The following is a 16,114-nucleotide window of genomic DNA, read 5'->3' on the forward strand; positions in this document are numbered from 1 at the left end:
CATTGGAAAAGAGGAAACGCCAGTCACAAATGCAAAAAGCGGAGCCCACAAAATCCAACGAGTCGCATAACATCATCATTAAAATTGCATGTAACAATGAGTGTTGTATGCAAGTAATTATGTGCATTGGTTTGGGTGATTAAGCAAATCCCAGAGTTTCATTAAAAAACAGAGATTCTCATTAATTACTCCAATTTATAGGCATTTGAGCATATCCCAAAAACATTATTCCATTAATACTCTCATTCTGTATGCCGTGTAAAACAAACTCACAAGCATTCAAGTGGGGGGTCAACATGTATCAAAAAAAATCGAGTCAAAATAGATCATATGATAAAACGATTCACCTAACAAATAAATTTGTTGAATTCAGATTAAAATTTAACGGGTTCATATTAAAAACGTATCAATCCGTTTTAGACATGAAATAAATAAATTATGTCACGGATTAACTCGCGAATCCATCTAACCAACCTAACCCGCTAACAAATTATATTATTTACAATAATATGCGATACTATTCGAACTTTCGAAGTTGCCTGATTAGTATTTCTTGCACAAGTAACAATATAAGCTCAAAGGACCTCAAGTTGGTATTGCCTGAAAGCCACTCTGATACTTAAATCAGAGGGTTCTTTGTTAAGTAAATGAGTGAATAAGTGTTTGGGTCTAGTCTGTGTGAATTACTTTCTCAAGTATCAGGGGACCTCTATTTATGGAGAATTTGTAATCGGTTACTTACTGGGAGATCGTGGGTATGGGCCACGATTTTTGATAGTGCTGAAACCACGTTCTCCGATTATTCCGGATAGTGGGATATTGGAGATGGCATAGGCGAGGTGCCTCAAGGGTGAAGTATCTTCTCATGTTCACGAGCGATTTTTTCAGGCTGTTACTGGCGAACTCTAATTAGGGCGCTCTCAGAATATCCGGGGCGATCCTAAGTGCTCGTGCTGGCGATCTATGATCGGGGCGTTTTCAATCATGTTGTGGGGGAGTTTAGTTTATCTGGGCGATGTCTGAAGTCCGATTATTTCTAAATCGATATTAATGTGAAAATAAAATAATTATAAGTACATAAAAATAAAAAATTAAATTATTTTATTAATTACTTCCTCTGATCCATAATATTTATCGTATTTGGTTTTGACATATGAATTAAGAAAATAATTAATATGTCTTAATTTATAAATAATTTTACTAAGTTAATCCTACATTGGAACTTGTTTATATTTATAAAAATAGCAATTAATACTCTCTTAATTTTCTAAAGTGACAAATATTATGGACCAACAAAATTTCTCAAATGCAACAAATATTATGGACCGGAGAGAGTATATTAATATATAAATAAAATTAATTATATTAAAATTTTATAATTTGAATATTAATTGATAAATTTGAGGTTAAAATTAATATGGTTTAAATATTCTTAAATGTTAACTGGATCGTGTTAGTTGTGTCATGTAGCCGTGTAACTGTGTTAATCGTATTACCCTTTTATCTTAATGTTGTACGTGTTACTTGTTTATCTTAACATGTTAATTGTGTCGAGACGTGTCACTAGTGATAGGATTAAGAGATTTTGACACGATTAGTTAAATGGGTGTTGGTAGATCTATATTATTACCGATTTGCAATCAACCTATTTGGACAAGATATATGGGACACATGCTTTACCTGAAAATTACCGTATTTGACAAGTTTATGCTAGCGATCTGCGTCAAACCTATTAGACGATAAAATATAACTGGTTCATACTTTATCAGTGATGGTAAATATGCTAATGGGTTAAAAACTATATTAGATAAACTTATGCTACTGATCTACGTCTGACCTACTAGATCGAGATATGAGGGGCTCGAGTTTTATCTGGTAGATAAAAAATATTGATGAGTTTAACTAACGCATTAAAAGATTTTGTGCTACAAATTGTGGTTTAGCACGAAAAATCTCCAGTTCATCACATTTTACACCATGACCGTAGTGTAAATATATTTCTATAAAAAATCAAACTAACATAGTACTCCATTTTTAAATTTTTATAGCTAACTTAACACATGATTTTTATAAATTATAAAGTTAAAAGAGTAGTATTTGTATAAAATATGAAAAGATTTTGTAGTGGCGTGATAGAAGTAGTAAATAATGATGGTATATAGTGTTGGGGTAATAACAAATTTGGTAGTATCGTGGGTTACAAAGCAAATAGATAGTGTATTAGAGAGAGGGCATCTTTTGAAAAGCGGTTGTCGTCCCGTTTGTCGAACTTCATTACCAATCTCAAGACGATCTGATTCTCTCTTATTACTGTTTTTTTGAATCTTTGTGATCGGATGGGGTCTCAGTTTTGTTCTGTTTTGTTTTGTGTTATCATATTACATTGTGCTGTGGGGCACTCCTTTTTTCAATTATTATTTTCATTTTTTTGACCTCTTCTTTTCGAGTTTGACTCAAGATCTGTCTCCCACTTTTCTTTTATTTCTTGTACCCTATAAGCCAAGAAGATGAGTTATAGTTATCATTGCACAATATCTCTCTATCTTTAACTTTTCATTTTCATTTCTTTTACCAAGAGATCGTTGGAGTGTTCGCATGTTAATACTTATATGGAGTATTTCTTTCAATAATACCTTTTGAAAATCAGATAATTTCATTCTTCCATTTATTTGACAACATACAATTTGAATCATGCGTAGTTATTACTGTGTTAAAATGGATGGATGGTGGGTCATATTTGTATCGCATCAACCTACTCTCACAATACTAATATGAACATGATTCATTAAAATGAAATTATTCTTGTAATTTCGTTTGCATTTACATACACTTTTGAATAATAAAATTACAAAAATACACTCATTTTAATGAGGTGTGATGATATGATTGACTTAGTCTACGGATAACATGGTAAACTAGCTACGATTCTAACTAATTGCCCGCCATCTTTGAAGCTAAAGATTTAAAGAAATAAATCATATAGAGTGATAAATAAAATATAACTTGTAATAGCTTTTTTGGGTTGCGAATAGAAATGGTTTTGTTAGATTCTAAACTTGTTCCTTTGCACAAGGTTGATATTATTAATATGATGAAATGTGTTTTTGGCTTTGTGTGTGTTCACGTGATTGCATTGCTAAGATGGGTACGGCCACTGTAAAATATTTTATTTATAATTTGGTAGCTTAACTATAAGCAAATTGAGTTGTGGTATTGATGGCAACCATCACCATGACATGCACAAAGATAAAACGTTGATGGATTAGATAGGCTATAAGTGTTTGCAGATTCAGCTATGTGATGTGTTAGGGTTTAGATGAGGAGGAATAATGAATCATAGTTTGGTTGAAAAACATATGCATTTGCTATTGACACATAATTATCTATACTTCCACAATCATAAATCTCATTCCGATCACATCACTCAGTTTTAGGATCCTGAAATTGCACACCATCCGTTCGATTTTATTTTTAGGTTTAATTTATAATTTCACCTTTAAATTTATGTCATTTCACCCTTAAAACCCTTCTTTTTTTTATTTTGTCTATATAACATTTCCAATTTTTTTTTTATAAATTTTTGCTTTTTAGCCTCCAAAACTGAAAATAATAGACAAACGCGTTGATATGGTGAAAGAATACCGAATGAGCTGCTACCAAATATATGCATGAATAACTAATAGACTGAAATTTTACCATTTTTCGATGGGGAGTAATTATTTTGAATATATGAATGACATTACCTTCAAAATTATATGAATTCATTGATCTTAAATAAATCTGAATTATGGAGAAAATATAAAAGTAAATGAAAACACTAGAGTTGTGGGATTAAAAAAGGAAGCGCGTGGAAGAAAAGGGCGGCGAGTGGGAGAATAAAAGAGAAAGGAGGGGGAGTATTCCATTTTGCTTGGGAGGGTGGCAGTGACAGAAAAAACAGAGGCAGAGATACGCAAACGGACACTGTTTTTTTTTTACGTTTTCGTTTTTCAAAAACTCATCACTCTCTCAGTCTCTCTCTCCAATTAGCAAAGCAGAGGAATAGTTTTAGTAGGCAAGAGAGAGAATACAATATATCCTCGTGATCGGAGAAGGCAGATCCATGGAAGACTGTTCCCCTTAGTCACGTGCCCTCTTTTGACCCACCTCCTCCTCCTCTATATATTCATTCATTACTCCACTCCCACTTCAACTCACTCACTCACTCACTCACTGACTCCACCTGACTCGTTTTTGTCCTTCTATTGGGTCCATTCATCTCACGACAATCTCCACCACTGCACTTGCTGACTCCTATTTCGCCATTTTCTTCTTCTTCTTCTCACCCACTTCATCATCAACATTTTCTCTACATATTCATCTTCTAATGATGCATAGGTGCAGTAGTAATATGGTGGGTCAATGTACATGCGGCTTGTTTCATTCCCAAACCAGCTGCAACTCTTTCACCATGCTACTCTCCGTGCCCAACAATAATCATAATCACAAATCTTATTACAATAATAACGACGAATCAGACATGTACTACTCGTCTTATGCTTCTACTGGTACTACTAGCTCTTCTGTTGATTGCACTCTTTCATTAGGTACTCCTTCTACTCGTTTGTCTGAGGATGATGATCATAAACGATCGTCGTCTCGCATGTCTAACTTCTGCTGGGATATTCTGCAATCCAAAAATAGTCCTAACTATAATTACCCTCCTCAAAACCATAAGACCAGCCGCGCTGGCGGCATTACTAATAATTCCGCTAATAGTGACCCGCTCCTCGCTCGCCGCTGCGCTAACTGTGATACTACCTCTACTCCTCTCTGGAGAAACGGTCCTCGAGGCCCTAAGGTATATGTTAGTTTCATTTATACATATGTATACATTGTACGGAAATTTATCGAGTCTTACGTTTTAGCGTTTCGTGCAGTCTTTGTGCAATGCATGTGGAATTCGGTTCAAGAAAGAAGAGAGAAGAGCAACGGCAGCAAATGCAAGCAGTAACAGTAATAATGGATCAGCAGGAACAACAATGGAGCAGCAGCAGCACTATGGCTATCAGAATAATGCATGGATTCAAACGCAGAAAATGCCGTGTTACTCTCCGGCGAACGAGTTCAGGTTCATAGAAGATAATGATGGAGAATCTGAGACGGGGATTCCTTTTCTTTCTTGGAGACTCAATGTCACTGATAGGCCTGGTCTTGTCCATGACTTTACCAGATAAACAGTTATTCAAACTATAAAGCAAAGCCGAAAAAGAGAATGGTCAAGATCATCAACTGCAACGTATAACGATGATGATGTTGGTGATGGTGATGCTTGTGGTTTAGTCTCGTAAAATTCAATTTCTTTTTCTTCTTTATTTGGTTTGTCTCCTTCTTATAAATCTATGTTATAATTAGTTGCTTTGTTTTACTTTATTAATACTAATTATTTCTTATTATTTCAGCTAATCAGAAGCCTTTTTTATTTTTCGCTTTCTGTCTGTTTAGAGTAAGAGTATGCCTGATTCGGTTTAATTCGATTTTATTCAATAAAATCGAAGATCAAACCATTCTATGAAAGATATAGTAGAAATCCAATCATATTAAAATATTTATAATTAAATTTTTTTGTTTATTTAACAAGATTTTAAAACTATTTTAGGTTGATTCTCTTTTATTCGGTTAATATAAAATTAAACCAAACTACAAATAGTAACAAAATTATTCTCTCGTTAAAAAAACTAAATTATTCTGTCCTTTTCTCTTTATTTAATGTTTGAGGATCATACACATAGATGTAATACCTCCCCAATTAATTATTAACTGTGTATTTTTAGAAATAGTGCATAAATAAGAATACATCATAATTAAAAATTGATAAAAAGATGCATTGATATTTGAGAATATTAAATAAATTGAAACAAAAAAAAATAGATGAAAACGAATGGAGCGAGTAAATATTGTCATACTTATTTTGAAGTTTATTTTTTTAATAAAAATAAAGCTAAACAAAAATAGACTTTTGGTTATTGATCAGGTTTAATAGACAAAAAATTACTTATTTGATTTTTGGTCAGTACTAGTGCAGACCGTTAATGTTGAGGTAGTAACAAAATTAGTAATAACAATGTAGAAGAAGAAAGGAAGAACATGAAGTTTACCTGAAACTGAAGGCATGATGAGATGTACAGTAAATTTAATAAAAGTGTCGTGAAATTCATAACTGAGAGATAATGAAGTGATCGTCCAATTAGGTAGTTGATGAGCTGCAGAAACTAATGTGGTTTCTGAAGCAGCTACTGTACTGGTTCAGACCATGGAAATGGGTTTTGTCTTATACCCATCTTTTTAAATTACAAATTTGACCGTCAAATTGGCCTCTAATGCAAACACATTTCTGTTTGATTTTTCAATGCAGCAACCTTTTTTTGGTTTCCTCTCCAATCTGGTTTTATTCATCTAATAATCAATAGTAACAGTTAACTGAATGTTTTTTTTTAATGAAAACAGTGAACTGAATGTTTGTTTGCCAGTGTTTTTTTTATTTTTTTTTAGCCAGGTGTATTATATATGAGTCATGCACAGGCAGAAGTATGTATTTTATTTGAATCCAGCTGAATTAGAATTTTAATTCTTAAAATAAGTAAAACTATTTTAAAGAAAGATAAACATTTGAAATTAAATCAAATCAAATTTATTAGTTTATTTAATTGTTTAATCTGGTTTTTTAAAATCTAAACTGTATTAAATTGTTAGGTTTTATATTTTTTATTTATTTAAAAATAGCTTGGTTCTCTTTCTATTTAGCTCGACTTATTTATATCTTTTATAGTACAGTTAAGCTCTTTTTTTTTACTTTTTCTTTAGATGAACTGTAATTTTAAATATTTGTATACATTATAAACTGCTTATAATTTTCCATGTTGAAAATAACAAATAACAAGATGTGTGGTCATTATTTTTATTATGCATTTTTACAGTGTTAACATTATGATTATCAGTCTTAACATTATGGTTATTAATAAAAATTAAACATACACAAAAATATATAAAGTTTTAATGGCGTAAAAAATCATAAACTTTAGCATGTTTTGCAAATTTAACATAACCTTTCAATTTTGGCAAACTAATACACAAACTTTTGATTTTTTGCAATTTTAGCACCGATCAATTTCCTTCAAAAAATAGAGAAAAATGCTGATGTGGACGCCGGAATAGTGGTTATTACGATATACACATCAATATTTTTTTCACAAAAAATTGATCGTTATGTTAAATTTGCAAAACACGCTAAAGTTTGTGATGAACCGACTGGCATTATTAGTATCGAACCAATAACGATCCACACAAGCTAAATCTTCTAATTGAAAATTGGACCAAAGAAAAAATTTGAATTTAATTAGTTTATTTTTCTCTCTATCAAAATTTTTACTTTTAGCAAAAACGGGACCACCATTTTTTACGCAATTAAACCATATATAAATAACACATAATACGTAAATATATACACTATAGGCCCAACAAGCATGGGCCCCATAACTTTAAATCCAGAAGCCATGCCATGGGAGCGGACACGATTCAGGGCCAGTCCATTTTTTTAAAAACTAATTAATTTTTTTTTGATACGTTTGTGGAAGAAATTGAACCCACAACCTCGATATTTTATTGTCCAGCGCTTACATCATTTGAGCTGCAGCTCGTTGGTTCTTTAAAACTAATTAAAGAAGCACCTACATTTGACAATCCTGTAAAGATTAAAAACCTGAAAAATTTGGATACGGAACACTTACATGATATATATGAAACAAAACTAGACCGATTTGAATTGATGTAAACAGGTTTGGATCATAAATGGATCAACCCGTTTATACCACGATTTAATTTTTGACTAAATAGACAATACACGCCTAATCCGTTTAAATACGGTTAACTATATTAATTAAATAGTTTTGTTTTTAAATATAGATAATATTAAATTCTTAATTTTATTTATATTTTTTATATTATATAAAACTACAATATAATTTATCTTAAATAGACTAATAATTATTTTAGTATCATGTTAAACAAATTTAAATATTATTTGGATTTAATCGTGTCATTTTAAATGAGTTGATTCATTAACACGTTTAGATAAACGTGTTTATAAGTGTCATGTCATATAACTCGTGTAATATTTGTGTCGTATTTTGACTGTTCATATCAAATTCGATTGATAATTGTATCGTAATCGTGTTTAGGCTAATCGTGTTCGTGTCTAAACAGGTCTGACCGGTTTATGACCCACATATGTGAATTGACTGAATTTTAAAAATTGAATATATTAACTACTAATAATTTTAATAACTAGTTTGATAATTTTTATCAGTACAAATTTAATTTTTTATAAATTTAATTTTTTGATTTTATAATATATTATTAAAATAAACATGAAGTGTACAACACCACTATCATAACATATGTCTATATTAAAATATAAATATAAGGGTATTAATGAAAAATAATATTATTAATTAAATGATATAGAGAGAAAGGAAAAGACATTTTATTGATCAATATACATATTTAGAAGTCATCTCCTCCAAAAAATAACAATTGGACATTTTTCATTATAAAATTAAAGTTAAATATGTTAATATAGTATTATTTTGAGTAGTTTTTTCCCTTAACTTAACTGATTAAGTTACGTTGAAGTTAAATTATATTATAAAAAACTATTTAATAAAACCACATACAGAAGATTTTAATTTTAATCATTAAGTTGCTCATCAAACACCAACTTCATATTTTTGTTATATTTTTATACTCTTTCTGTTCTAATAGAATTGTCCATTTTACCTTTATCACACAGTTTAAGTTATTATTATTATTATAAAAAAATTAAATTTTTCTCCATCTTTTTTGTTATACTCTCATTTAATGTAGGTACTTTCAATTTACTTTATTAGTGAAATTTAAATAGAGATAGAATGGGAAGATTGGTTTGTAAAATTGTTACTCCCTCCGTTTTTTTAGTTGTCCATTTAGCAAAATATATTTGTCTCTAATTAGTTGTTCATTTAGAATTTCAATGTGATTTTAACTATTACTCCCTCCATTTTTAAATAGTTGTCGCTTTAACCATTTTCACACAAATTAAGAAATCAATAAATATGTCTTAAATTGTAAGTATTTTTACTAAATTAGCCTTTCTTTAAACTTGTTAACATTAATTAGTATAACTCTTTATTTGTATTTTTGTATCCTTTTCAATAAATTGATGAGGATATATAAGAAAAAATAGCAATAAATACTTTTTTGGTATTCTAAAGTGACAAGTATTATGGAACAAAAGAATCTCCCTAAAGCGACAACTATTTCAGAATGGAGGGAGTATCTTCTAAATTTACCCATCCCTACTAAATGACTCCATATTTTATTTAAAAAGCATTTATTAATATATAGGGCTATATTAGTATTTTTCTTTATAAATTAAGATAAAAGGAGCACTATTTTGATATGTGCAATATTGGCTAAATGGACAACTAAAAAAGAATGGAGGGAGTACTTTTTAGAAGTGGATAAAAATTTTGGGCCAAAAAAATTTGTCAAAGTGGACAACTCTATTGAGACAGAGAAAATAATATATTTTTTATGGATAAAATCTTTTTAAGTTGATTGAATTATTAATTTATATGTTTTTTATAAAGTAAACACATAAATTAACTTATTATAATTTAGGCCTAATTATTTAAAAAACTCCCACTTAACATTTTTTCGTTTATACCCTTACCTAGAAAAAAATTCATTTGTACTCTTTTTTTGATTTTTCGTTTTCATCTCTACCCTAAAATTTAAATTTTTGATAATTAAATTAATTAAAGGATGAAAACATTATAAATAATTAATAATACTAATGTTTAATTATAATATAAGCTAAATATAAAAGATCATTTTAAATATTTTTCCAAATGAAAAGAGGTCAAATTAGCTTTTTAGGGTAGAGACGAAAATGAAAAATTAAAAAAAGGGTATAAATGAACTTTTTTCTAAGTGAGAAAGAATTCGGAATGAAAGGGTTCGCTTTGACCGTGGTAACCCGTTCCCTGTGTATTTCTATTGCATTCTATCTCATCATATCACATTATGTTCTGCGATATTTGAGAATCACCGTCAATACCTCGGTGTAAGTAAGTTCAGTATAATTCTTTATTTCATAGTCTGAGGCTATTTACAACTAGCCAATTAAGAATTTTCAGATGTACTAGTGCTAGCAAGTGCATCAAAGATGCAGTCATCGATTCTCCCGAGAGGCCATAATTACCGCGAGCAAACATATTAATGACGGATATAAACGAAAAAATATTATAAGGTGAGATTTTTTTAAATAATTAAACCTACAATTTACACATTTTTAAACTAAACCGTTCATTTTATAAGAAAACATATAGATCGATTAAATACACTAGATCATCCCTCAACTGGGCACATAATATCAAAATGTCGGGTAATTGATTTTGGAGGTCACTGTACTTTTCAAAAATTGCAAAATGGTGACCGAACTTCAATACGTAACATTTTAGTTACTGTACTATTTGGTTATGTTAAGATAGAAGGATTTTTGGTCACTGAAGAAAAATATTTCGAGTCGATTTTTTGTTGATTGTATGTATATATGAAATATAAGGTATTATTTGTCATAAATAATCAAAATTTGATTACTACACATGTATAATTTGACCGTAAAACACTTAAAAACCTTCCAAAAACACATATTTGAAAGTTTAGTAACCATTTTGTTACGTTTTGAAGTTCGGTCACCATTTTGCAATTTTTGAAAAGTACAGTGACCCCTAAAATCAATTACCCCAAAATGTCATTCTCAAAGAATTCAATTAAAAAAATCTACAATTTTGCCATGTTGAGTGTGAAAAGTAGTCTTGCCAATGTCTCTAGCATCCATGCAAATTCGGAAATAACCCAAACGTTACCAAAAGTTTAGGTCCGTGACGTGAACTTCTTGGACAACTAAAAAACAATAAACTAAACATCACGCGCTGTCTCCGGCAAAAGAAATCATGTGGCGACGGAGCTTTAGCAGTATCACCTCAGCAACAACGCCACTCAAGGACAAGAAATGGGACGCTCTTGTCATCGGCGGTGGCCACAACGGCTTAACAGCAGCAGCTTACCTAGCTCGCGGTGGACTCTCAGTGGCTGTCCTTGAACGGCGTCATGTGATCGGCGGTGCAGCCGTGACTGAAGAACTAATCCCAGGCTTCAAATTCTCCCGCTGTAGTTATCTTCAGAGCCTCCTCCGCCCCACTGTCATCAAGTAACTACATAAATAAACACATGATAATACTTTTTTGGTTCTGATTAAATTCTTGTTAATTACGGCTTTAATATATTTGTGTCTGTGTAACTTGAAAAGAGAACTGGAGCTAGGGAGACATGGATTGAAGTTTTTGAAGAGAATTCCTTCATCGTTTACGCCTTGTTTAGATGGGCGCTATCTTTTATTAGGACCCGATAAAGAGTTTAACCATTCTCAGATATCCAAGTTCTCTAGTCGAGATGCTGATGCTTATCCCAGGTTATATTATTTAATGCTTAGATTGAATATAAATTACTATAATTTTCGGTTATTCGCATTAATTCGTAGTGAATTATGATTAATGTGTGTAGATATGAGAGGCAGCTTGAGAACTTCTGTGGGTTCATGGATCCTCTTCTGGATTTGCCACCTCCAGAGTCATTGCAAAATGCATCCTCTTTTAATGTTAGGTTCAAGGATAAGATTGAGAAATCGGCATTTTGGGCTCGATTTTTGCGGCGGGCTATCTCCTTGGGTCAGAATGAGATGGTGTAAGTGTTGTTGGTCTTGAGGTTTTATGGTGTTTTTGCTGCAGTTGAAAATTTAGTTGATTTTGACAGGGACTTCATGGACCTTTTACTGTCTCTTCGAAAGTTTTGAATAAATGGTTTGAGGTCAAGTCATTGTTCCCCAATCTTAATTGTTTGCTTAGTTCCTTTATTTCTTTGATGGAATTCTCTGTCATGTGAGACTATAGGAATTGTGTTGATATATATGTTACACTAGAACTTTTCGATTACTACATTTCAGTTTCAGCGTTCTTTTTTTATTTTCGAAAACAGTTACGGAACTCTGAATTTCTATATTTATAATCTACTATTTTTAAAGTCATTTTGCCCCTTTTTTTCATTTCGGCATTTTGGTTTTCAGTATTTCAATATTTGTGCTACATAATCAATAAAATTTTATTGATGGCTCTGTTCACCATATTTAACTAGTAACAATATTCTTTTTGTAGATTCACTTAATTCAACTCTTGGCTTATTATTTATGTTCTGTTGAATTTACAGACAGATGTTCTGAAGGCAACTCTTGGAACAGATGCTGTAATAGGAACTACTGTAAGATTCTATAGTTTCATGAATGTTTGTCAATTTTTTATCTAATTTAATTCTCTCTGCTATCTGAAACTCCCAGAAGAAGTATATTCACGGATATGCTGAAAGAGTCATTGCATCATTTGGAGTGCTGTTTTTCGGTTAATTATGAAATGAAGAATTGATTTTGCAACACATGGTTCATCAATTTTTTTTTAATATTGTATACATCATCTATATAGAAGATTTAGTTGATTTTTAGACTGTTCAATGATGTATTATAGGGCAGTGTTGATACACCAGGAAGTGGATATGTTCTGCTACATCATGTCATGGGAGAAACTGATGGGGATCGTGGAGTTTGGTCGTATGTATTCCTAATGCTGGCTTGTGTATGAATTGTGAATCACAGAAACTGTAATCTGTAAATTTTTCAAGATCCTTTTCCCTTTCTGCTTTTAAAGTCATGTGTCAGTAGCCACTGGTTAATTTACTTATTTGAGCAGCTAGTATCATAAATCATATAACTTAACTAACACAAATCGGCACTAGGACTCGTCTAGATTCCATTTGACTTGACATTTTATCGATATAGTGAGCCATATTTCCTCTCAAATTCTTAGACAGCCATAATGGTTCAGATGTATACCAACTGTAGGTATGTTGAAGGTGGAATGGGCTCAGTATCCATGGCTATTAGTAGTGCAGCTAAGGAAGCTGGGGTACACATTGTTACAAATGCTGAGGTATATTTCTCAAACCTTCATAAGGTACCTTTGTCCTTTTTCAGGCAAGGAAATCATCTAAAAGTATAACTTTAAATCATCTTTTTTCTGGTTAAAACTCCTGCCCTCTTATTTTAGGGTCTCTTAAGCTATGTTGACACCTATGCTGGTTGTTTAGGTTTCAGAAATGTCAATCAATGATTCTGGAGCAGTGAATGGGGTTAGTGCTCTATGCAGTTTCTTACTAAAGTTAACTTATAGCTAAAAACATCTAACAATGTATATATCATGGATATAGGTACTACTCTCTGATGGAACAAGGGTTCTATCTTCTGTTGTTTTATCAAATGCCACTCCTTATAAAACTTTCATGGTAAGAATACAATTCTATTATTTTGCTGGTACTTTGCTAGGAGAAATGTAATTGATTAGTGTGGTGAATAGCTGTCAAAGTTATTACATTTGTCAAGGTTTTCAATTGCTTTGAAAGAAGATTCAATAATCGATCTGGTATACTTTTCTGATGCAGGAATTAGTACCCAGTGAAGTTCTTCCTGAAGATTTTATCCGTGCCCTGAAGTACTCTGATTATAGATCCGTAAGCTTGATTACCTTGGAGTTGATGTTATTGCCATATTTCTGCAATTTGATAGCAATTACTTTCCTTGTTTATCTATGGTTTCACCAATTGAAACAGGCTACTACAAAGATAAACTTAGCTGTTGATAAACTGCCCCAATTTAAGTGCTGTGAGATGAGTCATCCAGATGCAGGTCCCCAGCATATGGGTACCATTCATATTGGCTCCGAGAGGTATCCTTCTAGTCTTCTGCGTAGTGATTCCATATCTATGATGTTCATGTCCTGAAACTGTTTCTTAAGTGGATATAACAAACACTTGTTTGACTACAGCTTTGAATTTGGAGCTCAACGCTGAATAAGTAATAAATTTTTTGGGTAAAAACTTTTAGCCAATTCTTCTTATTCAAGATAATTGTTTTCAGAATTAGGTTTTAGTGTGGTGCTACAGTTTGTAGTGCAAATTAGTTCGGGAATCATAAACCATTACTAACTGAAGGTTGACTCAGTGAGCTACATATAAAAGATTCTGAAGAATATGACTTGATTCCTTAATCAAATAAATTTTTTCAAAGAGGCATAGATTTGAGTTCTATATGCTAAATGTATGTGTATCGCTCTATTTTGATTTCAGCGTCTTATTTGATCTGATGACAACCTTCTGTGACATCTTGTTGGCCTCTTTTTTAAATATAGCTTGGAGGAGATTGACTTGGCTTGTCAAGATGCTGTTAATGGATTACCATCAAGGAGACCTGTTATTGAAATGACGATACCTTCTGCACTGGACAAAACTATTTCTCCTCCTGGTACATGACAACTTTGCCTTTCATGTGTCTGCTATTTCATCTTTCAGAATGTCATTTTGTTGATATTTATCTAAAGAAACAACTTTAGTTCTACACTCGCTCTCTTGATTCTGCTAACTTACTAAAATGTTCCAAAGCCTGACACTTTTTAGTGAACACCTTTAGTTTCCAGAATCAAAGCTGTAGATTTAATTTCATTACCCGATTCATGTAATCTCAGCATATTTTTGTAGGTAAGCATGTCATAAATTTGTTCGTTCAATATACACCCTACAGCCCATCGGATGGAAGCTGGGGAGATCCTGCTTATAGGGTGAGTTAAATAACAGCTTATTATATTGAATGTGCACGGGAGTTTCGGGGAATTGATTGTGCTATATGTTGTACGGAAATGGAAACATTGATATTGATAGCTCTGAAACAGGAAATAGCGTAATTTAGGTTATAAATTTAAAAATTTGGAATATCAGAAGCGTTCCCGAAATGAAAACAAAACGATGAATCGTAAGACTCAACATTTCGTGCAATAAAGATTGTGCTACTCTTTATTATACTGATTATGCACACAATCTATTATGCAGGAATCATTTGTAGAAAGGTGCTTTAACTTGATTGACGAGTATGCCCCTGGCTTCAAGTCATCAGTCATTGGTTACGACATGTTGACCCCGCCTGACCTTGAAAGGGAAATTGGTCTAACAGGTATTTCATAACCATAAATGTCAGAACTGAATTTTTAGGCATAAGATTAAGTTATAAATTAGCAAGAAATCCAATAAATTCTTGAAGATTTCGATAGTTGTGGACTATATGGACTTTGAACAAGTTCCTGACTCTGGAATGATCTTTCACAGGAGGTAACATATTCCATGGTGCTATGGGATTGGATTCCCTATTCCTCATGCGGCCCGTTAAAGGATGGTAATTAATATTCAACATTTAAACTATAGTAGAATGCCAACCACTGCAATCATTTATGTTGCACGAAAACTTGTTCGAGTCTTACGTTTCAGCATTTTTTCCGCAAACGCTTTTGGAATTCCAAAATTTAATATTTATAATATATTTTTGTAATATATATTATTTCGTTGTTTTTAGTTTAAACATTTTTTTTCTACATTTTTATTTCTGTGCAACATAGGTCATCATCGGTGAACAATTTAATTTAACTTAAATCGCTTGCGGGTGCAGGTCAAACTATAGGACTCCTCTCCGGGGACTTTACCTATGCGGAAGTGGAAGCCATCCAGGTGGTGGTGTTATGGGCGCACCTGGGCGTAATGCGGCACATGTAGTTCTGCAAGATGTCAAAAAACATTAACTTGATGGAATGCACAAGGCTGCCTAGAGTTTCTCACATCTCTTTTCATTCCAAAGTGTTGTCTCGGTAAATTAGTTTAAAGAATTGTTCTGTCCAATGCCCCATTGTTGTATTGTATCTCTGAAATTACTGCAAGCAAAAGGCTCAATCTGCTGGTATTTAATAGAATTTGTAACAATTAGCTGCATCCCCTTGTAATTTAAATAATTTCAGTTTCATTTTTCAAATTGACAGTCAATCCCAAATTAACTTTGTTGTACTCTATAGAAATCCTACTATTACTTGGTATAGCAAAACCAAGCACATGGCAT

At 32.1% G+C, this 16,114-nt stretch overlaps 2 protein-coding genes across 2 annotated transcripts; both read left to right on the plus strand.

Moving 5' to 3' along the window:
- The first annotated feature begins 4,163 nt into the window (after positions 1-4,163).
- Positions 4,164-5,445, plus strand: LOC126677855 (GATA transcription factor 19). The gene is made up of 2 exons (XM_050372660.2): positions 4,164-4,840; positions 4,920-5,445. Exons 1-2 carry the CDS (start codon positions 4,367-4,369, stop codon positions 5,214-5,216), a joined length of 771 nt encoding a protein of 256 aa, XP_050228617.1. The 5' UTR covers positions 4,164-4,366; the 3' UTR covers positions 5,217-5,445.
- Positions 5,446-10,885: 5,440 nt separating this feature from the next.
- Positions 10,886-16,052, plus strand: LOC126677384 (uncharacterized). The gene is given in 17 exon segments (XM_050371960.2): positions 10,886-11,290; positions 11,390-11,551; positions 11,644-11,823; positions 11,893-11,915; positions 11,918-11,946; positions 12,343-12,393; positions 12,654-12,736; positions 13,028-13,115; positions 13,273-13,314; positions 13,393-13,467; positions 13,624-13,692; positions 13,792-13,907; positions 14,370-14,482; positions 14,716-14,795; positions 15,064-15,184; positions 15,337-15,403; positions 15,674-16,052. Coding segments are annotated over 17 exon segments (1,686 nt in total). The 5' UTR covers positions 10,886-11,033; the 3' UTR covers positions 15,804-16,052.
- Positions 16,053-16,114: the final 62 nt, after the last annotated feature.

This window comes from Mercurialis annua, linkage group LG4 (assembly GCF_937616625.2).
Source record: "Mercurialis annua linkage group LG4, ddMerAnnu1.2, whole genome shotgun sequence".
Lineage (NCBI taxonomy): Eukaryota > Viridiplantae > Streptophyta > Magnoliopsida > Malpighiales > Euphorbiaceae > Mercurialis > Mercurialis annua.

Coding starts and splice junctions, on each gene's coding strand:
- LOC126677855 (XM_050372660.2), top strand. CDS start 4,367: ATGATGCATAGGTGCAGTAGTAATATGGTGGGTCAATGTACATGCGGC. Junction 4,841..4,919: donor ACGGTCCTCGAGGCCCTAAG/GTATATGTTAGT, acceptor CGTTTCGTGCAG/TCTTTGTGCAATGCATGTGG.